The 26,323-nt window shown below is 28.0% G+C and overlaps 1 protein-coding gene across 2 annotated transcripts; it reads right to left on the minus strand.

Moving 5' to 3' along the window:
• Positions 1–775: 775 nt before the first annotated feature.
• Positions 776–22,566, minus strand: LOC107446453 (enhancer of yellow 2 transcription factor). Of its 2 annotated transcripts, none has more exons than XM_043044725.2 (9): positions 22,474–22,566; positions 17,797–17,856; positions 17,604–17,651; positions 15,551–15,610; positions 15,176–15,246; positions 11,708–11,776; positions 9,045–9,107; positions 3,333–3,415; positions 776–970 (listed from the first exon to the last, which is right to left on the minus strand). In XM_043044725.2, the coding sequence occupies exons 1-8, from the start codon at positions 22,485–22,487 to the stop codon at positions 3,363–3,365; spliced, it is 438 nt and encodes a 145-aa protein (XP_042900659.1). In that variant the 5' UTR covers positions 22,488–22,566; the 3' UTR covers positions 776–970; positions 3,333–3,362. The 2 variants fall into 2 exon arrangements, with proteins under 2 accessions (XP_042900659.1, XP_042900660.1); XM_043044726.2 differs by having other exon boundaries at positions 776–2,822.
• Between the last annotated feature and the right edge of the window lie 3,757 nt (positions 22,567–26,323).

Genomic DNA, 26,323 nt, shown 5'->3' on the forward strand with positions numbered 1-26,323 from the left:
CACCTGATTTGTTTCTGTAATGAAACATTAAATCATACTGTTTTAAACTGCTTTAATAATTTAATTTTGATACTGTTTTTAACTGATACTTCAAATTCAGTAATCTTGTTTTATAAATTTAATCTTTTTGTCCATTCTTAGCTATTTCTATCTTATTACAGGTTCTGGGTAATCTTTATTTATGCTCTAGTAAGCATTTTTGTCTGCAGATCTATACATTTATAACTTTTCGTTATTATCGAAGATTATGCAAATTTATACTTAAACAATTTAAACTTATTAAGAAATGTAAACTTATATTATGAAATTACGAAAAAAAATCTACACAGTTTTATTTTATAAACACAAATTTCATCTATTATTATAAATTCATTACACATACATTTATAACGATAAAAATATCTTGCAGAAAGATATTGGTTCTAGTTAGGTTTGTCGCAGAAAGTCAGAAAAAATTCTGCCACAGGTAACATTAAACGTTATATTGAAGAAACCAGTTAGATTTAAAACATCATCTAATAATAATATTGGATGGTGAGTTTTTCCAAGTTTATGCAGAAAAATCAGGCGGAAGTAGTAAGCCTTACGACGAATTTTAACCTGAAAATTCTGGTAAACAATGCTAGATCGTGTTAATTAGTCAAAATGTAAGTTCAGTCTTGGAATTTTTTTTTAGAGTGACACCCATGCACCGCATTGTTTAAATTTTTTATAATAGTAACATTTTTTGAAGAATTACTAAACACTTGAAAAGTATTGATCAGACATTCTATACTTGAATAGAGAAAATATTTTATTACTACAAAAGATGGAAAAGATGTTTAATTATTACACAACACAAAAAATAATAAGCCTTGACACAGAAGAGTCTATACAAATCACAATAAACTTACAAATATATGACAGTACAAAATGTTTCCAATTTCATTAAACACTAAGACAATAACAGACAAAACCAATCTTGTTAAGCCTGCAATTTAAAAAAATATATATCATTACACTAAGTTCTAATTATTACATTATTAATTACTATCGAATAACATTAAGAACCCCCTTCGTCTTAAAAGCTAATACCGTACGACCCACTCAACACTGAATGAGATTTCTTTATTAACATAAACAATTTAAAACAAAAAATACAGTACACTATCAATGGCTAAAACATGAATTGAAAACTTTGTTTAAAACACAGACAGTGCTGTAAAGACACTAACTAAAATGTTGGAACAGTTTTTTAGTCACAGAAAAGATATTTAATGTATTAAATAATTTTTTTTTAATGAAAACAACAAATCCACATTAGATGTATATATATTCACATCTTAATGAAGATTACCTCTAAGGAACTCCCTAAACTTTTTTTAAAGATATTTTTTACTAACCTTGGGTAACCCCATTTATTTCTCTGAGTTTCAGTCCCAGCTTTTTTCCTAACTTTTAACTGCAAGTTTTCGTGCTTCAAAAAATAAATAAATAAAGATTTCCCCTATGTTATTAATAGGAGAGTAGTGAATAGTAAGGAAATTTCAGTGCAAAATTTACCCACTGGGTGGGAGAGCAAACAGGCATTTTTCGGTTTCCCAAATTCTTCCTTAAATATAGTATTATACCTTATTTGAAAATTATCTTCTGTTGCTTTCTTCAAAATTTCCTGTTAACATAACACCAAAACTGAATGACAGCCTAGCTTGAAAAACAGAAATAATTTATTATGTTTGAAAATAGGGAAAGCGTTTAAAGCCACAAAAGTAAAAATAAAAGTTGCAAATGAACTAAAATTAATATTCTTTAAAAAAAATATCTGAACTTGCAAACTCGAAGCTCCAAAGCTTAAATAATCACCACAGTACTAAAAAGAGCATAATCTATGATACCATAATCTATGTAATAAAATGAAAAATTACATTTTTGAAGACATTCTTCTAAAAGACATAAACTATAATTTATAAGAACATCAGATTTATTTATAACTGCATCATATTTGATCCAGTAGTTTTTTTAACATGGGATCCTAACATCTGACAACAACTATCAATAAAGGGCCATGTGGCGACTAAATAAAATAAAATGACCACGGGAAAAATTTCCATCATTTGCAACTCGCTTGCCGATTTGTCATTTGACACCTCACCATTTCTTAAATGATGGAAATGCACCCACATAATGTGCATAAAAATGCTTATTTTTAAAAACTTCTATTTATTTTTTAATTAAATGTTTGAAAAGTTATACAGTAATCAATTTCATATAAGGAATCTTTAAATAGGCTACATTTAAGAATAATAAAATTCAATCCAAACATTTTTTTCTAACTTTTTATATGAAAGGATTTTATTACTTCATTGTAGTCTGATATAACATATTTTAATGACTATCTGCCCCTTTTTATTAAGAGTTAGTTTCAACATCTTTTCAGATGTGGCTAACTTTGTTTTTTTTTTTATATTGAGGCTTAAAAGTAGAATTTATTATTGACGAAAGGCTGATATTTGCCGAAAGAAGGAACGGGAAGAAAAAACAGGCAGCTGCAGTATTTTATCTTTGGTTGTATCAAATGACAATGAAGCGGGAAATGAAAAAAAATAGCAAATAAACCACTAAAAGCAATATTTCCAAAAAACAGTTTAACAATAAAATAAATAAAAACTTAAAAAAAAAAACAAGGCAATGATTAAACGATAAGATTTATTTCCAAGAATAGAAATTAAAAAAGGTAAATCACATGTGAAAGATTAATAAATAAATAAATAAAATAATTAACAATGAAAGAATACAGAAATAAATAAAGCTGAGAGCAGCAGTTGCAGAATACGATGCACAAGCTATGACAAAAGGTAAAAAAAAAAAAATTAGAAAAGCAAAATAAATTGTAATAATTTTCTAAACTTAAGCGTTAACACATAAATCTAGTATATGTGTTAACGCTTAAGTGCAGAAATCAATTTTGCTAAAAAATTGTGTAGCCAATGTGCAGATTAACTAGGGTGATCAATTAAAATGTCTCAAAATAACAACACAATCTACAAACTACCTAAATAACCAGCACATTACCAACTAGGCATGCGTTAAAATAAAAATAAAATATTTGCTGGAACAACAATAAAGTTTTTGATTACTTAAATTAATACAATGTTATTTGTTTATTTTTCGATATCTAAATAATCAAGTAAAAATAATCAGTAAATTCTTTAGCTGACTGCCCCAGTTAATCTGCAAGCTAATGTGCATATTTAGTACATATTTAAAATATAAATACTCATTAAATAACCATTAAGATTTAAATCTCGGTTAATCAAAACTGAATTTCAAAAATAGAAAATCTGACTACTTACCATTAGCTGCCACAGACATCATATATTTAGTCATATTTCATCCTTTTTTATTGACATCATTTGAGAATTATCAATTCTATAAGCTATCAAGATAAAAGAAAATAAGTATCAATATACTTGTAAAAACATCTTCATAATAAGAATTGACAAAACAATGTGTTTTATAATTCAATGACTTTTTTTCTTGCAAACGAGACTCAACAATAAAACGGTTGTGGTTACTGAGAGGAAACGTTTAAGATATCTTTTAATTTTCAGAAATAAACTGGTTATTGATGTTTGCAGCATTTTTAAAAACATGCAAAACATAAAATCATTATTTATTTAGAATTGGAGCAATCATTCGCAAACGTTATCTTAGAATTTATAAGATTTTCCAGTAAAAAATTAGTTACTAAAATTTTACACTCAGCATTTTCAAAAAGGTTACTTGCTATTATACTTTTGCCAGTTTTTATATTTTTGAATAATATCTTTTATTTTGCATAATTTCAGAAAAAGAGTTTTTTTGGCATTTTTAACGAGTTTTTTTATTTTTAACAAAAATAAAAGTAAACATTTAAAAAATCTAAGAATAGAAAAATATAAAGCATTAAATTACTCAACTGAAGTTAGAAATTGAATAATTTAATTATTTAAAAGTTTTACCTAAAAATTCATAGAACTTTTAAAAAATTTTAAGTGCTCATTAAATAAAGCTAATCCTTTATTCATTTTTTTTTATTTTGAATGGTGTGGTGATGACAAATGATACTCTATCTCAGTGATTCTCAACCTTTCTTTTGTGGCGGCACAATTTTAACGATTTCGAAATTTGCCGGCACACAATAAAAAAAAATTAGTTTAAAAGTTGTTTACTTACCTATAATACACTGTGTTAAATAGTTAGTGATAATAATTTTGAATGTGAAATAAAATAATATGTACAACAAAAGCACGTTTATTAAGAGATAATTATTTCTTTCGACTAATTTTGTATTAGTTGGTAACAGTTATTTATTTTTTTGCTAGTTATTAATTGTTAACTTGTTTTCTATAGTTATTAACTGTTAGTTTTTCTACATTGCTATTTTTGTGTGATTTCTTGTTAACTAGTTTTTTTGCTAATTAATTGTTAGCATGTTTTTTTGTTAGTTATCCTTTGCTAATTCACTTTTATAACTATTAATTGCATAGCTTACTTTAATGATTAGCTTTTATTTCCGTTTGAAANTGCTAATTATTAATTGTTAGCTTAATTTTTGTTAGTTATCCTTTGTTAATTTGCTTTTTATATATTTGTTATTTTAGTTATCCTTTGTTAATTTGTTATTAATTGTATAGCTTACTTTAATGATTAGCTCTTACAACATTTTTTAAAATTCTGTGTCATATACAATTTAAACACTTCCATCTTATCTTAAGATTGTCAGAGACAATACAATCGCCGACTAAGATGTTCACGCGGTAAAAGCGTGGAAAATTATAAAAAGTATTATATATATACACTTTTCTTTAATTTAAACTTTACTCATAATTAAAAAAAAGCATTATAATTTTTATTGTATCATTTCTAATGTTTGGCGGCACACAAAAGTGCCGCGGCACAGTGGTTGAGAATCACTGCTCTATCTTGTTAATTTTAGACAAAAAATATCAAGATAAAGAAAAATTTTTTAAAAAAAATGTTTTTTTAAAAATCCTCTTAATCTTCTCCTGGTTTCATGAATTATAGGGAGCGGCAAAAAACTCGGGCAAAGTTACTGCATCCTAGAATAGAAATTAGTTAATTTTCTTTTAATTTGTATAATAATTTCTTTCGTCAACGACTTTAACTATAAAATATTTTAAAATATATTTTTTGGTTATCTATCAGGGTACATAGCCAAATTATTCAACAAAAAATAAGCACCTTTTAAGCACTCAAATAATATTTATAAGCACTTAAAAAAAATATCATAATTAGGTAGGGTAGGAAAGTTTTTGACAATTGAAGGTTTTATCTGGTTTCAACCATCATGTCAAAAAAAACCCTTTAGGCATTGTTTTTGACAATTATTAAAATTTTTGAAATCCTGTAAATCAAATGGCGTTTTCAAACGCTACAGACTGACGATGCGCCAAAATAGATTGGGGTGGAATTAATTGTAAAAACGTTGAATAGAACAATGTGAACGGTGTCTTTCTGCACAATTAGTAGCGAAAATCAACATGGTAAATGAAAAATCTCAATTTGGAAAAGGGAAAATTAAGCACTTTTCAAAAACATCCTATGAAAAAAGCACCTTTAAGAGAAAGCACCTTTTTAAAAACGAAAATCGAAGATAAGCACTTTTTAAAAAAGCTATGCACTCTGTCTATTGTTTTTTTTTTCAGGCTTTTTTTTTCCATTTTAAGCAAAAGAATTATTAGAAATCATAGAATAGAAATTAACTAATTTCTTTTCAATTTGTGTAATCATTTCTTTTGAGAAATACTTTACTTATAAAATTTTTATTATATATTTCTTAGCTTACCAATTGTTTTTTTTTTTAATTCTTCTTTAGCAATGTTTAGTAAAAGATCTGCAGATTTGCTATTTTAAAATTGTTTAAACACGAAAAACGACAGTGTTAAATTGTTCTTTTGCTTAATGTGCCTCGGAAAACCGCGTTTAATGTAATCTGCCATTTCAAAGACCTTGGCGATGATGGTCCATGAAGCGAACAAAAACTTAAGGTGAACATTTTCAATAGTTATGAGGCCATCAAAAAGCAAGTTAAATGAAATCCGAGGGTTGCCACGAGAAAGATCACTCATGAAATGGTAATAAGTGACCGAACAGTGAGGCAAAAGCAGCTTGGTTTACAAGTTTCAATAAGTTCAGTTTCTCACAGAAGAAAACTTGTGGGGCTCCAAAAGTAATGAAACATTTTGAGACGGGCCACAAGTCAGTCACTGAGAGAGTTCCCCTTTCACTGACGTGAAGCTCTTTACTGCCCAACAAGTTCATAACTTCCAAAAACGACAGGATCTGGTCTGTAGATGGAAAGCACATTTTCTGGACATGACATCATCTAAAGAATAGCCACTCTACTCACCAAATCTCATTTTCATGTACTACAGAGTATGGTCCATTTTGGAGTTTAAGGCCTACCCTAAACCAAACAAATCTTTGGACTCCCTAAAGCAATAACTTCAAGAAAATTAGGATAGATTAAAGGTTGAAGACTTGAGGTCTATTGCTAAAAATTTCCTTAAGATTTGCTGCAAAAGGTGGCCACTTTGAAAAGAACTAAATTTATTTAGTAGTAAAAATCTTCTCCTATTATTATTTGTTATATTTTGCCAATTTATTATTTTTTTGATAAATTTATATTTTTATTATTTGTTATATTTTGTCAATTTATTATTTTTTTAAGAAAGTTCTATTGAGCTGTGGTGGCTCAGGGGATCAGGGTATAGTTCACCTTCCAATGAGGTGAACCAGGTTCGAATCCCAGCGATGGGTGGAATGAATTCTGCACCCAGCTTGCACTTACTGCAGTGCTGACGTAAAATATCCTCAGTGGTAGATGGATCATGGGTTAGAGTCCCTTTGGAGGTTTTTCTTTACATGTAACCCAAATGCGGGGTTCCATCAAAAAGTTCTTCACGAAGGAAAAATTTCCCTCAATACTTAATCCAGGAGTTCCCTTATCTTCAGGATTGGGTTCAAAATTACAAGGTTATGGAGTTAAATATTGGTAGTCGTAAACCCAAAATTGGGTCGGCTTTTCAACGAGGGTTATAAAATAAAGTTATATTATTAATTGCTGTCGGGACTTTTTGCTATACTCTGTACTATAATAAAATGTAACTTTTATGATAAATGTCGACAACAATTACCCTAATGTCATACTAATACCCATTTTAAATAAATTTTTGGAATGAGTACACTAACAATTTCAGAGCTCAGTAAAAAAGAAACATATCAGAGTAAACATCAGTTTCATAAGGGCCAAATGGGTAGGTTTAAAATGAATGAAAAGTTAAAATAAAAAGAATTCAACAGGAAGATATAACATGTACCTAGTACAATTTTTAGAGACAAAAGATCATACTAACAAGGGGAGTATGTACCTCAAAATTTTATCTCTTGTCTAGATAATTGAATTTTATCTCTAATTTTCTATTCTAAAAAGGTTTACTATAACAATTTAATTTAATTTAAAAAAAAATTTTCTAACAATTTTTTTCAAAGTTTAATTTTTAAAACCAAAACATGTAATACAAATAAATTTTTCCATTTTTTTGTTTTTAAAATAAATGGAATATATAAAAAACATGAAATAATTGTACAGATTTGTTTAATTTTGTTCTTTTAATCTATTCATTTCAATTTAGTGTTTGTGCATATTCGTTTCATATTATTTCTTTCACTGTATTCTTCCTTGACATTGTTACTTCCTTGAAATTGTTACATTGCTAAAATCCTTGTACTTAAATCTTCTTTGCATGTTCTTTTTTTCCTAGTAACTATAATCATAATATACTGCAAACTAAATTTGCATTTTCAATGAAATGAGTTAATAGTTCTAAGTTTGTAATAGTTAGTTAAGTAAAAGTTATAGTTAAGTAATCAATAGCAATAGTTAAGTAATAAATAGTTCTTTTCGATTTATTCCTTTTTTTAATCTTTTTTTGTAACAAGTATAATAATATATTTTCTTTTACATTTTCATAATTAAATTAATTTGAAACTTAAATTATTTAGTACAAAATGAAAAAATAAATTCAGTTAATTCAACAAAAAATTTTAATTACAAAATTATATTCGAAATAATCTATATATTTTGAATTAAAAAAAATTATAAATAAATATGTATTACTTTGTTTTAAAAAATTCCATTTAAGAAAAATAATGTTAATTAAAAATAATAAGTTGAATAAAACATATTAAATGGTTATCAATCTTTTTAGAAATAGTTTCAGCTAGGATTTGAGCCCAGGACAGATAGAAGGCGATAACACCACCAAACGCTTATTGATGATTTAATAGTACGAGTAAGAAGTGACTAATTACAACTGCTCTCAATATAAAAAATGGAACAATCTGATGCAAAATAAAATGAATCTGAAGGGGAAAAAAATTATAGAACAAAATAGCAGATGCCTTCGGGTCATTCAATCAGTCTTTATTTGAAAAAGTTATCACACTGTTTTTGAAGAAAGGAAAAATATTCTGCTAAGTTATTTTATATTTTTCTCTTAAATTGACACTTTAAATGAGTGACAAATTTAGCATTTTTTCCAGAACCTTGACAAAAAGTGAAAATATCTTAATATTTAGGGTGTGAGCTTTTTGTTCATTTCTGATCATTAAAAGAAAGAAGGAACATTATTCAGAAAATGCTTATTTTTAAAGAAGAAAATTTGTTAAGGTTTCTATAATTTTTGGCAGCTATTTGAATATTATAGATTATAAAAGAGTAATTATATATATATTAAATTCTATATATACTGTAAATTATTTGTTACAAGGTTTCTACTGTAAAAGTACAAGGTCAAATTACTAAATTCAACAAGGTTTCTATTGTTAATGGCAGCTAATTGCGCATTGAATATTGGCAGTTAAGTAATTCTAAATACAAAACGCATAAATAACACATAAAATTTCCAATTGTAATTCTCCCTCTAAAAAAAACAAAAAACAAAAAAAAAATCATAAAAATTGATAATTAATGCACTTGAAAATAATAATTATAACCAAACCTTTCAGAAAACAATTCTTTACTTCAGCTATAATTTCTTGTCTCGCTTCTTTGCTAATTTTACCTGAAAATGTACACACTATAAATTCCTTGACTAATTTTTTTAAATGTAAAAACCCATTGCAAATAGTCATAACAAACCTTAAACTAAAGAAATCTTTATAACAAATTTAAAAGAAATGCTAAAAAGGTGATAAAAACACATTTTACAACTAGATATATTTTCTTAAATTTACTGTATTTTTTTTTATGAATTTTGCTCAAAAAAATAACTAATTTTTAAAAAATTATAAATCTGAAAATTTTAATAATAAACATAATAAATTTTAATAATAAGTCATAAGCATCATAAAAGTTTTAAAATTCAATGAATAATTATGAAACAGTTTTCATATAATGTGAACCAAACTGCAAATAATAACAAAAAATAAATCTCATATAAAAAATTAAAAAATACATAACTGGATAAATAATCAAACACAAAAATCTGAACCTTAGACACTTTGCCTTTTATGGAATTTAGTGTTATTAAGATCATTTCACTTATCTTTAAACTTACCTACTAAATATGTCAAATTTAATCTTGAATAATTTAAAAATACTTTAAAATAATTTTAGATACAAATATTTAATAAAACACAAAACTTACGAATATGCACTTAAGTATTTATTATTTACAGAAATTTAAAAAAAGAAAAGAATTTTTCTGTAGCTTAAGAGCTAGTATTTAACAAATGAATCAATTTTTGTTGGCATAGATTTTTAAAATTTAAATTAACAGATAATTAAATAAATAATATGAGAAAATTAATTGTTACTGGTTAGGTATAGAGATGTTTTAATTGCAAATTTCATTGTTTTCACCAAAAGAGCTAGTGCGGTTTATGGAGAATTACATTACATAAATCTATTATTGTAATATATATTCTCTCTAAAGTTTTAAAATTGGAATAACATTTTCAAGGAAATAATATTTAGAAGTTTCAATAAAAGGTTTCATGTTTAGAGATCATACGTAATTTTTAACATAACGTTTTCATGAGACTTTTGTTAAAATCTTAAACTAAATTTCCAGTTGTATCTGATTTATTGAATACGGTTTGATGAGCATAATTCTGTTCCAGAAAATGAAAGTAAATAAAGAGTATTTTACTTTGTACTAATTCTCTGTGTAAAGATAAAATGAGGACTGTATAGAAGCGGATAAAAAAAAAAGTGGATGGATGATGTCTTGAATAATTTAAGAACTTTAAAGATCTCTAAATGGAAGATCAAGGTTAAGGACAGAGCTGTCTGGAGAAACATTGTGTGGCAGGCTGATGCCCACCCTAGGCTGTAGTGCCATTAAAGAACAATAATAATGATTAGATATGCACTTACTTTTTTGAAAAAGGTGGGGAAAAAACAAGCAATGAGAAAACATTTAATTTGCTGATTCTAACAGTTTTTATTTATATAAAATGTCGCGTAGAAAGAACAGAATTTACGCTGGTAAGTATAATAGATTTATTAACAAACACCTAGAATACACAGAACATGGTAACTTCAGTTTCCACTTGAAACGCATAAACGTATATACAGTTAAATCAGGAAACAGAAATGACATCAGAGAATGTTCTAGAACGTCCTATATTATAATAACTGAAATCTTAAACTACTTATATACATGTTTACATACTTCTATAGTCTTTTAAGAAATCGGGAAACCTTGGAGGATCGAACTCAAGATCCCCAACTTGCCAAGCGAGTGCCTTTAGCCACTCGGTCATGCCGACACGTTCCGTGTCAATATGCATTGTCATGTACTTTATCCCTACCACAACCAGTTACAATTTTAACCGCTTTTGTTTAATATTCATTGAAAATCCTCCGAGCTTAAAAGGAAAAAGATGGCTTTTACACACCCAAAGAAAAGATTATTGTAAAGCCTCTTTATTTATTCTAAAAAGTTCATTTTTTTCATTAAAATAAATGTTTTTCAAGAATATAAAGAAAGTTGATTAAAATGCAACTCATTTTGCTAAAAATATTTTTGGATGACACCAAACAGAGTCATAGAGGGAAGTTAAAATAGATGGGATACGGGGTGCCTAACCCGCTGTAAAGGTAGGAAATTTTAGCAAGCAATTTTGTAAAATTATCAAGTGTTTATTTTTATAAATGCTTAACCATTAACTTTATTTGAAAAAATTTGAAATTATTCAAATAAATTCAATTAAATTAGAATAAATTCAAAACTTTTCAATTTTGAAAAATTAGCAAGTCTTTATTTTTATAAATGCTTAACCATGAAACAATATGAATAAAGTTTTATTTTATAGTCACTCTAATAATTTTTTATACAACTTTTAGATTAAAAGTTTAATTTTTAGAGAGAAAATGTTCATAGAACAATGTGCAAGAAAATATCATATCTGAACAGTAACATTTTCTAACAGACAAGAGAGCAAAATGCTTTCAATACAATATGTATCTACAAAATCTTTGACATAAGAATAAATAAATAAAAAGAAAGAGATGGAAGTGTGAGATATTCTATCATTCCTTAAAATTAAAAAATATGAAAGACATCACACTGTTAGAAAGAACCTATTTTTAGTACAAGAAAAAAAAAGAAAAGAAATGATAGTTCAATAGTTATTTAAATTATTTAATATGACTTACTCATAGCTATATTTTTAACAGCACTGTAGATTGGCTCATAATAGATTTCAGGTTGCGTCCGAACAGCCTCTGGAATAAAGTTGAAACAAATAACAAAAAGGCACTTAATAATGAGAATTTCACAACATAATTTAAAAGAAGAGTGGACAATTCAAAATTTAATAAAAAATCTTTATATATTTTTAGATGAATTTCTTTTAAACTTTATTTTTTAATGTACTTCATTGCCTTCATAAATTTTTGATGAAATAATATCTATACTTTGAACAATAAGTTCTGTGACCTTAGGTCACCTTCTTGCAATTTTTATTGTTTGAATTCTTCTGCTTTTAAATTTCACCATTTTGATGAAGACATTTTGAATATATGCAGGTGGTTCATTTGTGATGTGGCAGCTAACATGTTTGATCAGGGTTAACTGAAACCCCTTGACCTGGATGAATTTTAGTGGGTTTAATTGGATGTTTTCAATATATTACCCACTATAACACTTTTAGGTTTAAATTTTGATTTTATTTCAAAAGTGGACAATTTCAATTTAAAAGGAAGCTATCATAGCAATATAATAATTAAATTATTGATTAAAAAAATAGAATTAACATCAAGTTTTAATGCAGTAATACATAACTGCCAACATAGATAGGAAGAAAAAAAATCAGTAGATGTTATAAAATATAAATTTTCATGATAATTGTTGGATAATATACTTAATATTTTGCACATAGGGAATTTTAGGGATTTTTATAGTTATCAAAAAAGAAAAACGGCAATATTTTTTAGTCATGATTAGCATTAAATATGCTTGAAATGTGTATTATGTTGATTCATAGTTTTGAATAGTAATACGCATTTAAGTCATAAATAATAATTAAAATTTTTTGATTAATTTAAAAAGGGAGTTCTGAATAAAAATAAACTGAACATTTTAGATAAAAAAAGTTTCTAACTGATTTCTATAAATTAGGTTCGCTTCATTATATATAAGTAATACTTATTTAAATATTCAAGCAAACAATAATCCATGGAAAAATTCTATTTCAATAGGAATTTTTTTTTAGGAAACTTACTCAATTTTAGGGTATTTTCTATAATGTACAAAAACTAGGAGAATTTTTATTATACCAGTAGATCAGGAGAAACTAGCAAAATGCAGTAGTCTACTGGTAAATCCAGTTGAGTTGGCAGCTATGGTAAAAAAATTTCCTGCTGGTATTAATAAAAAGTTCTTAATTTAATTCCTTCCATGGCAAGAGATAAAAGCATATATGTCAGAGAAGAATGCTGTTTCTGTTAGATTGTTTTGCAATGTTTTGTTAGATTGTTTTGTAATGCTTTAAATGTCGTTGTTGTAGTTTATTTACGTCGCACTAGAGCTGCACAATGGGCTATTGGCGATGGTCTGGGAAACATCCCTGAGGATGATCCGAAGACATGCCATCATAATTTTGATCCTTTGCAGAGGGGATGGCACCCCCGCTTCAGTAGTCTGACGACCTGCACACAAAGTCGAGAACTTTACGGTGGAACAGTTTAACGAGGACCAATACCGTGAACCCTCGGTCCCTACGCAGACTGATCCAAGTGGTCACTCACCCGCACACTGACGCAGCCAGTGATGCTTGACTTCGGTAATCTGCTGGGAGCCGTGTCTTAGTGATCTGTCCACTGCGGGACGTTTTTAATGGTCATGTTAATGTTAGCAAAAGGCATTCATCCATGCCTTTGCTGAAAATGTAAAGTAACTTGTAATTTTGCTTAAAGCTTGGATCAATTTTTTATTTACAAAGTAGTATAATAGCTTCTTAGAGGGTAAGTTTCAGCACTTTGATGTGTGCTACTATATTTTAAGTTTACACAGTTTTTGTTCGTTTTTAATGTTTATCCATAATTTTTTCCTATTAAGCATGGACCAACACTTTTAGTTTTTTTTCTACAAATACAATAACTCCTTTACTTAAATTTTACCTTAATACTATAATTTATGGTACAGGTTTTAAATGCTATGCAAAGCATTTATTTATTTATTTATAAAGCATTTAGATGGGTTTTTTTTTTAATCAAAAAAGATTGCAGGAAATTGTTTATTATTTCAACTTTAGAATCCAATACAGTAATTAGAAACAAAACATTGATCATTTAAGAAGAAATGTTTAAATTTCACAGTCATTTCATATTGTTTCAAGTAAACTTCTAAGATTGACAAACCTTTTTAAGAAAAGAACAATAAATAGTATTTATGCAGAATATTTCTTTAAGTTTTAAAGTATTAACCTCAAAATTAAGCTCTCTGGTAGTTCAAATAAACATTACCAAAACTATAATGGATAAATAATAAGAAAAAAAATTATTTGAAAATGCTTTTGAAGTATATTATATGAAATAAAAAATAAAAGCAAATTGGAGCTCTAGCAAAAAATTATGATAATAATTAAGTTTTATTTCTTTTATCATGAGCTTTGTTTTAATAACAGTTATAGAACAAAATAAAATATATCAATCATTAAAATATATTATCATGAATATTAAAATATTTGAGAAAAGTATCCAGTGATGTTTTTGTTTATATCAACAAATTTAATTTCACAATCATACAAAAAATATCAAAGGTGTCGCTTTAATCGCACATTGAACAATAAGATTTATAAATACTAATAAAACTTAACACTTGAATAACTACAATTAGATAAAAAGAAGCTATTTCAAATTAGAGTAAAAGCTTAATATTGCAAGAAGTTTGCAATAATGACTTATTTAAAATTACATGTTTATAATGAAACTACTAACCTTCCTCTATCACACCAAGAAAAGTTTTAGAGAAATATATTTTTCTGCTGTTCAAGAGAGCAATATCATATTTCATAACATTTCTCAAATGTGGAAAAGATTTAAAAGGAAGGCACTTTTATTTATTTTTGGTATCAATACAGACGAGGAAAAAAAATCGTTTTTTTCTTCTTAAAATTTTCACTCTATACTTTAATAAAGCAATGAGTAGGCAACAATCATTTCTAAACAACTTATTTTCTTCTAAACAAAAAAAAAATTGCTGTTATTTTTAGTACTCCTGCCACACATTTTGAAACAACATACCTTTTGTTGATCTGACATCAAAATTTACTGCACTCTATTTAATATTTCTTAAGCAAAAACTTGTTAAATTGATTTGAAAATTTGTTGCTCAAACATTTCTGTCGCAGACATTTCTATCTTCATAAAGTAAAGAGCAATGCAATTTACTCTCCAATTTATAGGAAAAAGCAGTCTACACTAGATGTGTATTTATTTGAATCAAAATAGTTGCTCAAAATAAGAGTTAAATATGACCATTTCATTTTTTTGTATTTCTATTTTAAGATTAAATGTGTGTATTTGCTCACAACAACAATTTTGTCTGTTATTATGAATTATTGTAAAATTGTATGTTTACTGCATGCGTCTTTTCAATTAGTAACACAATTAATATGATACCTTTACAAAGAGAAAGTACATCATGTTTCCAGCTGCCTGTGTATAAAGTACGGGCTGACAGTTCTCGTAACCTAACAAAATAAAATAAACCTTATTTTCATACAGGAAATGACATGAAACTGAAGTAAATGCAATGAAAATGAATGCTGGACTAAGAACAAAACTGACATAAATAAGCTTAAAAATTCATTTTTGAACAAAAAACACCAGGAAAAATATTTGGCATAGTGAAAGAAAATTAGCATAAGTGTGAAATAACAAATTAATAAACTAAATTAAGCAGATTATTTAGCTTATTAATTTTCTATCTAAAACTGGTAATAATATATATAATTTAAACATGAATAAAATATTTTAAAAAAATAAAATGAATACTTGGAAAGATCTCCACTTTGAATCAAAACTCGATGAATCATTTCAATTTGAGCTTGCAACCTATATTAATAAAAATTAAAAACATTATTAATTTTAAGATCTAGGAAAAAGATAATTTATGAACAATTAAATTCAGAAGTACAGTGAGTGAAATACAAAGACTTAAGGTAATAGAATGACTGACAACGCTTTCTCGAAAGTTAAGTTATTTTTGCATCAAACTGTTAGTATTGTTCCTAGATTGGTATTTTACAATTTTTCAGAATTCTCATTAAATAAGAATACAATGCACAGAAACACATTATAGATGGTGTGAAAATTCCGATGTTTCATCTTTTCGCTCTCTCAGAAAGAAAAGAAAAAATTCAGTCCAGAAAAATTTCTAAAATGGCACTTACTTTTATAACACTTTATATGATAATATTAATTTTTAAACATATTATGACATATTTTAATATGCTATGCAAACTTTGGAAAATATATCTGACAATACTAGTGTAGTGTACTACCACTAGTATTATTTATTTTCCAATCAAGTCCAAACACTTTGACCATATACATCTTGATTAAGTTGGCCCATTACCACGATCTAAAGGATTTTCATACTGCTGGACGATGATCTACAGATGTACTAACTAAATGGGTGCAAGCAGTTCCGACATTAAAGCAGAGATGATGGCAGAAGCTTTCTTCAAAACCTGGATTGTTCACTTTGGATAACCTTTAGTGATAATTACCGACCAGGATCTCCAGTTCAAGGGTAAACTCTTCAAAGCTCTAGCGCATTTATTGGGCATCAAAAGAGTTTGATCCTCACCTTACCATCCTCAAAGTAATGAGACGATAGAACAATGGCACCTGACTCTTGAAAGTTACACTCAAGTTCCACAGTACAGACCATTGGTCAGATGTCTTAACAGCTATCCTGTTAGGCTTTCGAGCTGTATATAAAGAAGATCTATTGCCATCATTCTCAGAGCTCGTCTAAGTGACAACACTTATTCTCCCAGGTGAATTTTCGCATTGGTGACTTTCGAACATAATCTGAACATGGCTATCTTGCCAGTAACATCTACTTCAAATTAAACACGCCTACTTCAATGAATGGTACACATTGAACAGTTTACTAGCTATTTGCGACAGCGATATTGTCCTCCTTGCACTGTTGCAACTCAGTCTCAATCTCACAGCACTGGAGCTTGGACACATTCGACTGCTAAAAGCAACACAGGAGCGACCACATACACAACTGCCAACTTAATACAGCTCTCACAACCAGGGCTCAAAGTCCGTTACAGCTATGAATCAAAATAGTTCGCAAAACGGCACTGAATCAACTAATGATATTTATTCATCCAATTCTATCCCAGATAAAATACTGGATGGGGAGTGACGTAGTGTAAGTATCACTACAATAATACACTTCCAATTCACTAGCATATAAGAAATGTTAACTCAATTCTATCTTGAGGAACCTTTAGAAAAATGAAGGTTGATATCATCAGCATTTTAGCCTCCACACTAGTGAATAAAAATAAATAAATAAAATAATACAAAATCAGCCACCATAAAATCTTTTCAGGTTTGATGCTTCTTGAGTTTAAATCTCTCTTTTGAAGATGTAACAATGTGTTTATTTAGAATAGGACTTTGATTTAAGCTTCTTTCTATTATTGAGGGTAGAAAATACTTATTAATAAAATCATTTAAAATAAAAACATATAGAAACATAAAACATAGTTACATCAATAAACATTTACATACATTTTAAACATATACACTTAAAAACTTTACATATTGGGATGAGAAAAATTGCAGTTTTCGGATCCTTTAGTTCATATTTCACAAGATATTTTACCATCATACACTTAAAAATGGGTCAACAAATTTTAAAGAGGATTTGGATAGGTATAAACTAACTAATTAGGATACATACAACAGTAAGATAAAATATTTGATATAAAGTGATGTTACAATTTCAGAACATTTTTTCTAAAATATTTATAACTACTGAATTAAATATTTCAAAATATATAATAATAGCAATTCTTACCGATGTCCTTTACTTTCAACTAACTGTGAGTTACCATTTTCTTCATTTCTTCAAAAAAAAAAAATAATAAATAAATAAATAAATGTATCAATACATTAACATAATTTTTTTAATAAAAGATTCTATCAAATAAAAGGGAAACAAATTAAATCTTCACTACTGCATTGTACTATAAAAATGTGCAAAAACATACCTTCCATTCTGCCCAGTCTCAGCTAAAGGGCGTCTAACCAGATCTATTGCTTCATCTTTCCTGCGATAAAGAAGAAAGAAAAAAAAAGATGTTAAAAAATTTAAAAAGACATATCCATAATATAAATAAAATATTACTGATAATCTCTTTTTTTAAATAATCTATAGCGTACAAAAAAAAGGGCATAACCATTGAAAACAAAAAAGGCCTATTTAAGATTTAGCCTTAAGTAAATATGCTAGCTAAATAGGGCAGACATTGTTTTAAATGAAATCAAGAAAAATAATTCTTTAATTAAACATAAATTTCTTTTCTGGACAAACTTGAGGATTTCCAACACTTAAAGCATGAACAGTAGCTGCAAACTGCAGAATATGATTCAAATAGTATAGTCAGCAGAGTAACCAAAAATGTGCAGCTTTTTATTTAATTTTATCATAATGCCAGAGCTAATGTGAATAAAAAAAAGTTTCTACACAATCGTGAATCTTCTTTATCCAAAGCTAGTTCAATTTAAAAAAATGTTTTTTTTTAAATTTTTATTGTTGTTAAATTTACAAATGTTTGAAAAAATGTTGAATTGTATACAACTTTTGATACTAATTTAATCTGCATAATTTTAAATAACAAAATCCAAAATTTGAAGATGGTTTTTGATAGGTCACATAGTTTTTGAGAAACTGTTGTGATGTCAACCGACGTCATCTTCCATCATCACTACGAGTCAACGACGACAGCCTGTAGTTTCTGAATAGCGGCGCTGCCTTACCTTTCCAGAGAGTATATATACCCATTCCTAATAGATGTTCATCGCTAACCTTGTTACGTGCTGTAAGCATGTTATTGTTATGTTATGTTTTATAGTTTTATTAAACTTATACCTTTGTTATTATGTGTCTTCATTGGATACCACCAAGAATATCTCACAATACAAACTAAAAATTACAACTTTTTTGAGATCATAAAATAAAATATATACCTCTGAATCTGTCTAGACTATCGGGACAGTATTTCCTAAATTGCGATTACCCCCATATTTTAAAAATCAGGAAAAAAGGTATCTGTCGAAAAAAGGTATGTTAATTTAGAGAAATTACATTTCTGTGTCTGATTTTGTAACCTGAAATATCATCCACAATAAATAATTAGCATATTTAAGATTAGATTCTTGAACCATTGATGCTTAATACGTGAAAGTTTGATTATTAGATCAAAAGTTATTTTATATATATTGCTCACTGTAAATTAAATATTATAAATTAAATATTATTATTATAATACTATTACAGTGTTTTCATTACAGAAAAAAAATGATAGAGAATTTCTCACCCTTTCTCAAAAATAGGGTGAGATTTCAAAAAGTTAAGTGAGATTTCTAAAAACTAAAAAAACACGAATAGACTTGGAAAAAAAATATTTCTTTAATTATAATTCATTTTTAACATCTTCTAATTTAATATTTTTGCAGCATCATCATATGGAAAATGTTCTATATCTACTTTTTCATCAGCTATTATATTTATTTGGCCGAAAAATATCCATATTTGTTTCGTTTTAACCGTTTCTACCGACATTTGTTTCATTTTCACCGTTTCTACCGACATTTGTTTCATTTTCATTTGTCCGTTACGGAGTAGAAGATGTCGCCTTAACAAGGTATTTGTCCATCTTACATTTATGCACAAAAAATGTAAACGTCTTTCATGAAGAAACCTTACGCAGGGTGAACACGTGGTTGCAGAGAAATGTGTTCTGAAAGGGGTTCGGGGGGAGGGTGTTCTGCTGTTCTCACCAGTTCTGAACAATACTGGTAAATAGGGAAGCTAGATAACAGGATCGATGTTCACAATAATGAAAGATCAAGGAAGAAAAGTGAACCGAATTTTATTCAAAACGGCAAAATACGAAATTTTTTCCTAAATTCAAGCATTTTGAAATTGATTGCATGCGCGAACTTCTCGTGTTAATAATTTTTTATTGCGAGAAAAGAAAATTATGCGCGAGATTCTCGCGTTATAGTGAAAACACTGTATTATTAATTATATATAAAATATTGACTGTAAATTAAATATTAACTAATCAAATATTAACTTGACTCAGACCTAACTCATAAAATTAAACTTCGATAACAAATTATTGAAAGAAAAAAACTTTGTATAAGAAGAAAATATAATAAATCCTTTTAGATAACTATTTCAGGGGATTTAGATGATAAAGATTGTCATCCAAAGTAATATTCTTAACAATATCAATTTTAATATTCAATGAATTTACTGCAATATATGATATTTATTGCAACAATGAATTTATTGCAGTATTTTCTTTCCTTCTTTGCTATTTCAGAACACACAAAATTGTATTTTATGCAGAAGATTCAGTTAAAACTGTTTTCTCCCATTATTGAACTACATATACAAATGTTGCTTTTACAATTTTTTTAAGAAAAATGCTAAAATTAGCTTTCAGGATTTACCAAATTTTAAAACTATTGCTAAAAAATAAATTTTTGCCTGAAAAAGGAATTTCATCGAATAGAATGTAATCCAAAGTCTGAATCAGCTATATTGTACCAAACACAAACAGTATTATGTAATCTAATTCTTAAGCAATCCAACATTTCTATTGCATTCAACTGAACATCTTTGAGATTAAAGCTATTTAACCTTTTAACTGTCATGATCAAAATAATCTCGGGCAGAGCACTGGTGTTCCAAAATGTCACGCCGGAGTATTACTCAAGGAAATTTTTTTGAGTGCACCGAATTGTTATACTCAAATATATATCGGGGGAAGTTTATTTCGGCTTCATCTCTTTCTCACACCCGAATCTATTTCGGGAAAATTTAATTTAGATGCAATTTAGAATGATAGATGATAGCACTTTACTGAAGGTTTAAAAAGATACATGTTCATGTCTAAAGTGTGTGGTACTTTTTTGTTGCAAAGTGGGGTCCAGTTCGTTGAAATGTTATATAGATATTTTTTTTTAGAAAATAATTAAATTGCATTTTTTTAAAATTTAAAAAAAATAATGATCCAATAGAAGTGAACTTTACCACTGCCACCCTGAGTAACAACAGCTTTAAGCAAATATGCAGTGGATGCAAAACCTTAAAATTTTTATGCATGTAATTCAAAATATCAATTTTTAACTACTAAGTATATTTCATTTTTAACTAAACATTTCAGTTTTACGAAAATTCCAAAAGTTCAAAGTTCTCTCTAACAGTTGGAGTCGAAAGTTTGATGTTAAATTCAGGATTGGCAGATGATCACTGCCCACACTATTTAAAACAGTCCATCGGCATGATGCATACAACTCAGCACTAACAATAGAGATATCGAGAGCTTCAGCAGAGTTATAGCTGAATGAGTAATGTGTACAAGAGCCATCATTAAGAAACATAAGGGATCTGTCATCCCCGGCTTCTAGGAGATCATTTCCTCTGCTATTATTAACTGAGCATCCCCATTGAGTGTGTTAATGTCTCCCAAAAAGATACTTGGGAAGTTGACAGGATCTTGATCCAGGAAAAGTAAAGACAATCCAGAATTTATGAGACAAATGGCTCTTGAAACTATTAGTCAAATACCAACAGATGCTTTACAACTATACACAGATGGCAGCATGAGCGACGAAGGTCATTCAGGTAGTGGGGTTTTTATTAAAACACCTACGTACACATTGAGTCTCAAATTTAGAAATTCTGAATTTTGCTTGGTTTTCAGATCTGAGCTTATTGCGATTGAAAATGGCCTAAGACATATTGAGAATATTGCTGAGCCTGACTTTAAGCATATATGGATACTGATGGATAGCAAATCTTCAATCCAACACCTTAGCCACTGGATGAATGTTGGAGACAGGGCTGCGGCTTCACTTTTGGGGATGCTCTTCAGGCTCTCAGCGGACTTTGGGGTACACTTCCAATGGATTCCATCACACGAGATGGCGGACTCACAGGCTAAAGATGCTTCTTTGGAATCTTTACAGCCAGATTTACCTTCCACTTTCAATGAGATCTTTGCAGAGTGCAAAAAAATGTTTATGAACCTCTGTAGGGTTCCTCCTCCGCATAGTTGGTATTTCAGAAAACAACTTAGAAGTGCCTTGCTTTTTGAGGGACCTAGAAGCCAGCAGACTTGTTTATCTTGCTTTGCAAGTGGTCACTTGAGGTGTCTCTCGTATGTTCAGGGGCAAAAGACTTTTGGACTTTGCACTAAATGTAGGACTGCTCAGGCTTCGCCTGAGCATATTCTAAACTGTATCGATTTTGAGATCGACAAGGTTTTTTCAAAACCTCATCTGTTTTTAGACTTTCTGGACATTTTTGGACTTACGGAATTGGTCTAATTAGGATGGGCCTCTTGGGGATTAGAAACAACAACACTAAAGATTTGATTTTTGCGAGAAGAAAAAAGAAAATTTATGTACTAAAATCATCAGAATAAATTGATAGTTAATGACACAAAATGAGCATGCGTATGTCAAGACCCAATAACTACAACAAACATGTTATAAAAATATTTCATAAACTGAGAAAATTTTTTTTTTTTTTTTAATGAATGTTAATTGTCAAATGTTATATTTTAATTCCACATGTTGATCAATCTGTACTGATTGTGCATTTATAAATAGATAATAAATAGAGAGATACTAGTAAAAAAAATACATACCAGCAATGATTCATAATGGCTTTATAAATTATTATGTAGCTCTTCTTTATTTAAATTATATCTATTAAAGAAATAAATAAATAAATTAGTTTCACATAAATTTATTTATAATTTTTATAGTTATATGCAGGGACTGTGATAACTGAGGGGGAGGAGGCCTTCCAAATTTTATAAATGAAGGGACACAGTCCCTTCTACCATTATAAAATTTCACTTAATATTTGAGTAACTAAATTTATGATTAAAAAATAATAATTAATTTTTTTTGTCTCAATTCTAAAAAAAAATGTCTGTTTCAAGCCAGTTTTAACGTGTTTCCATGGTGAAAACTGCTATAAAATTAGTCCGTACTCATCTATTGCAGAGGAAATATATATCCTTATTGCTGACAGATGGGAAAATTCTTGGTTTTACTAATTATACTAGTAAAACAAGGCATTCGTTTAAAAAAAAAATTGTAAAATTGCCATGACTAGTTTTACAGGATTTACTAGGTCATATTTGTTTGCAAGGTGGTGGGACTTTTTTTTACTTACCTAACTTATTTGAGAGCTGAGGGTTATACAACCTTATCATAAATTATAAAAAAAATTATTTAAAATAAAAATAAATTAGATCTATAATTTTTAACAAATCAAGTNATTAGTAACACAATTAATATGATACCTTTACAAAGAGAAAGTACATCATGTTTCCAGCTGCCTGTGTATAAAGTACGGGCTGACAGTTCTCGTAACCTAACAAAATAAAATAAACCTTATTTTCATACAGGAAATGACATGAAACTGAAGCAAATGCAATGAAAATGAATGCTGGACTAAGAACAAAACTGATATAAATAAGCTTAAAAATTCATTTTTCAACAAAAAACAACAGGAAAAATATTTGGCACAATGAAAGAAAATTTGCATAAGTGTAAAATAACAAATTAATAAACTAAATTAAGCAGATTATTTAGCTTATTAATTTTCTATCTAAAACTGGTAATAATATATATAATTTAAACATGAATAAAATATTTTAAAAAAATAAAATGAATACTTGGAAAGATCTCCACTTTGAATCAAAACTCGATGAATCATTTCAATTTGAGCTTGCAACCTATATTAATAAAAATTAAAAACATTATTAATTTTAAGATCTAGCAAAAAGATATTTTATGAACAATTAAATTCAGAAGTACATTGAGTGAAATACAAGGACTTGAGATAATAGAATGACTGACTAAGCTTTCTCGAAAGTTAAGTTATTTTTACATCAAACTGTTATTTAGCATTGTTCCTAGATTGGTATTTTACAATTTTTCAGAATTCTCATTAAATAAGTGTACAATGCACAGAAACATGTTATAGATGGCGTGAAAATTTTGATGTTTCATCTTCTCGCTCTCTCAGAAAGAAAAAAAAAGGGCTCTCCAGAAAAATTTCTAAAATGACACTTACTTTTATAACACTTTATATGATATTATTAATTTTTAAACATATTATGCGGTTAAGGTGTGAGGTAAAAATCGTGTCAGAAAAGAAATGTTTTAAACTGTAAAAGTTATATTTATTGCATAGAAAAATTGCCTCACATACAATGACATATTTTAATCTGCTAACTTTGGAAAATATATCTCACAATACTAGTGTAGTGTACTACCACTAGTATTATTTATTTTCCAATCAAGTCCAAACACTTTAACCATATACATCTTGATATCGTTGGCCCATTACCACGATCTAAAGGATTTTCATACTGCTTGACAATGATCGATAGATGTACTAAATGGGTGCAAGCAGTTCCGATGCCGCACATTAAAGCAGAGATGATGGCAGAAGCTTTCTTTAAAACCTGGATTGTTCGCTTTGGATCACCTTTAGTGAAATTGTCCGACCTGGATCACCAGTTCAAGAGTAAACTCTTCACAGCTCTAGCACATTTATTGGGCATCTAAAGAGTTTGATCCTCACCTTACCATCCTCAAAGTAATGAGACGATAGAACAACGGCACTGACTCTTGAAAGTTGCACTCTAGTTCTACAGTACAGACCATTGGTCAGATGCCTTAACAGTTATCCTGTTAGGCTTTCAAGCTGTATATAACGAAGATCTATTGTTATCATCCTCAGAGCTCATCTACGTGACTAAAATAAAATAATACAAAATCAGCCACCATTAAATCTTTACAGGTTTTATGCTTCCTTAGTTTAAATCTCTCTTTTAAAGATGTAACAGTGTGCTTATTTAGAAAAGGTCTTTGATTTAAGTTTCTTTCCATTATTAAGGGTAGAAATTCATATTAATAAAATCATTTAAAATAAAAACGCATAGAAACATAAAACATAGTTACATCAATAAATATTTACATACATTTTAAACATATACACTTAAAACCTTTACATATTGGGATTAGATAAATTGCAGATTTCGGATCCTTTAGTTAATATTTCACAAGATATTTTACTTTCATACATTTAAAAATGAGTCAACAAATTTTAAAGAGGATTTGGATAGGTATAAACTAACTAATTAGGATACATACAACAGTAAGATAAAATATTTGATATAAAGTGATGTTACAATTTCAGAACATTTTTTCTAAAATATTTATAACTACTGAATTAAATATCTCAAAATATATAATAATAGTAAATTCTTACCGATGTCCTTTACTTTCAACTAACTGTGAGTTACCATTTTCTTCATTTCTTCAAAAAAATAATAATAAATGTATCAATACATAAAAATTTTTTTTTAAAAAAAGATTCCATCAAATAAAAGGGAAACAAATTAAATCTCCACTACTGTATTGCATGATAAAAATGTGCAAAAACATACCTCCCATTCTGTCCAGTCTCAGCTAAAGGGCGTCTAACCAGATCTATTGCTTCATCTTTCCTGCCATGAAGAAGAAGAAAAAAAAAGATGTTAAAAAATTAAAAAAAACACATCCATAATATATATAAAATATTATAGATAATCTCTTTTTTAAATAATCTATAGCGTACAAAAAAAAAGGGGCATAACCTTTGAAAACAAAAAAGGCCTATTCAAGATTTAGCCTTAAGTAAATATGCTAGCTAAATAGGGCAGACATTGTTTTAAATTAAATCAATCAAAAATAATTCTTTAATTAAACATAAATTTTTTTCTGGACAAACTTGGATTTTTGACAGTTAATAGTCAGCAGAGTAACCAAAAATTAGCAGCTTTTAACTTAATCTTATCATATTGCCAGAACTAATGCGAATAAAAAAAAGTTTCTACACAACCGTGAAACTTCTTTATCCAAAGCTAATTCAATTTAAAAAATGTTTTTTTAAAATTTTTATTGTTGTTAAATTTACGAATGTTTGAAAAATGTTGAATTGTATACAACTTTTGATACTAATTTAATCTGCATAATTTTAAATGACAAAATTCAAAATTGGAAGATGGTTTCTGATAGGTCAAATAGTTTTTGAGAAAAACAAACTGAAAAATATAACGATTTTGAGATCATAAAATAAAATATACCTCTGATCTGTCTAAACTATCGGGATTGTATTTCCTAAATTGCGATTACTCCCATATTTTAAAAATCAGGAATACAATTACGTCAAAAAAAGGTATGTTAATTTAGCGAAAGTACATTTCTGCGTCCAATTTTGTAACCTGAAATATCATCCATAATAAATAATTAGCATATTTAAGATTAGATTCTTGAACCATTGATGCTTAATACATGAAAGTTTGACTATTAGATCAAAATTTATTTTATATATATTGCTTTCTGTAAATTAAATATTATTATATTAATATATATTATTTTATATATATTATTATTAATTATATATAAAATAATAACTGTAAATTAAATATTAAC

This window comes from Parasteatoda tepidariorum, chromosome 5, assembly GCF_043381705.1.
Source record: "Parasteatoda tepidariorum isolate YZ-2023 chromosome 5, CAS_Ptep_4.0, whole genome shotgun sequence".
Lineage (NCBI taxonomy): Eukaryota > Metazoa > Arthropoda > Arachnida > Araneae > Theridiidae > Parasteatoda > Parasteatoda tepidariorum.

Bases quoted from the DNA above. Each gene is read 5' to 3' on its own strand.
- LOC107446453 (XM_043044725.2), bottom strand. The intron at 17,652-17,796 runs GTATGTTTTTGC...TTTTTTTTGAAG, and splicing joins GAGACTGGGCAGAATGGAAG to AAATGAAGAAAATGGTAACT. The intron at 3,416-9,044 runs GTTTGGTTATAA...TTATCTTGATAG, and splicing joins AAAGAATTGTTTTCTGAAAG to CTTATAGAATTGATAATTCT.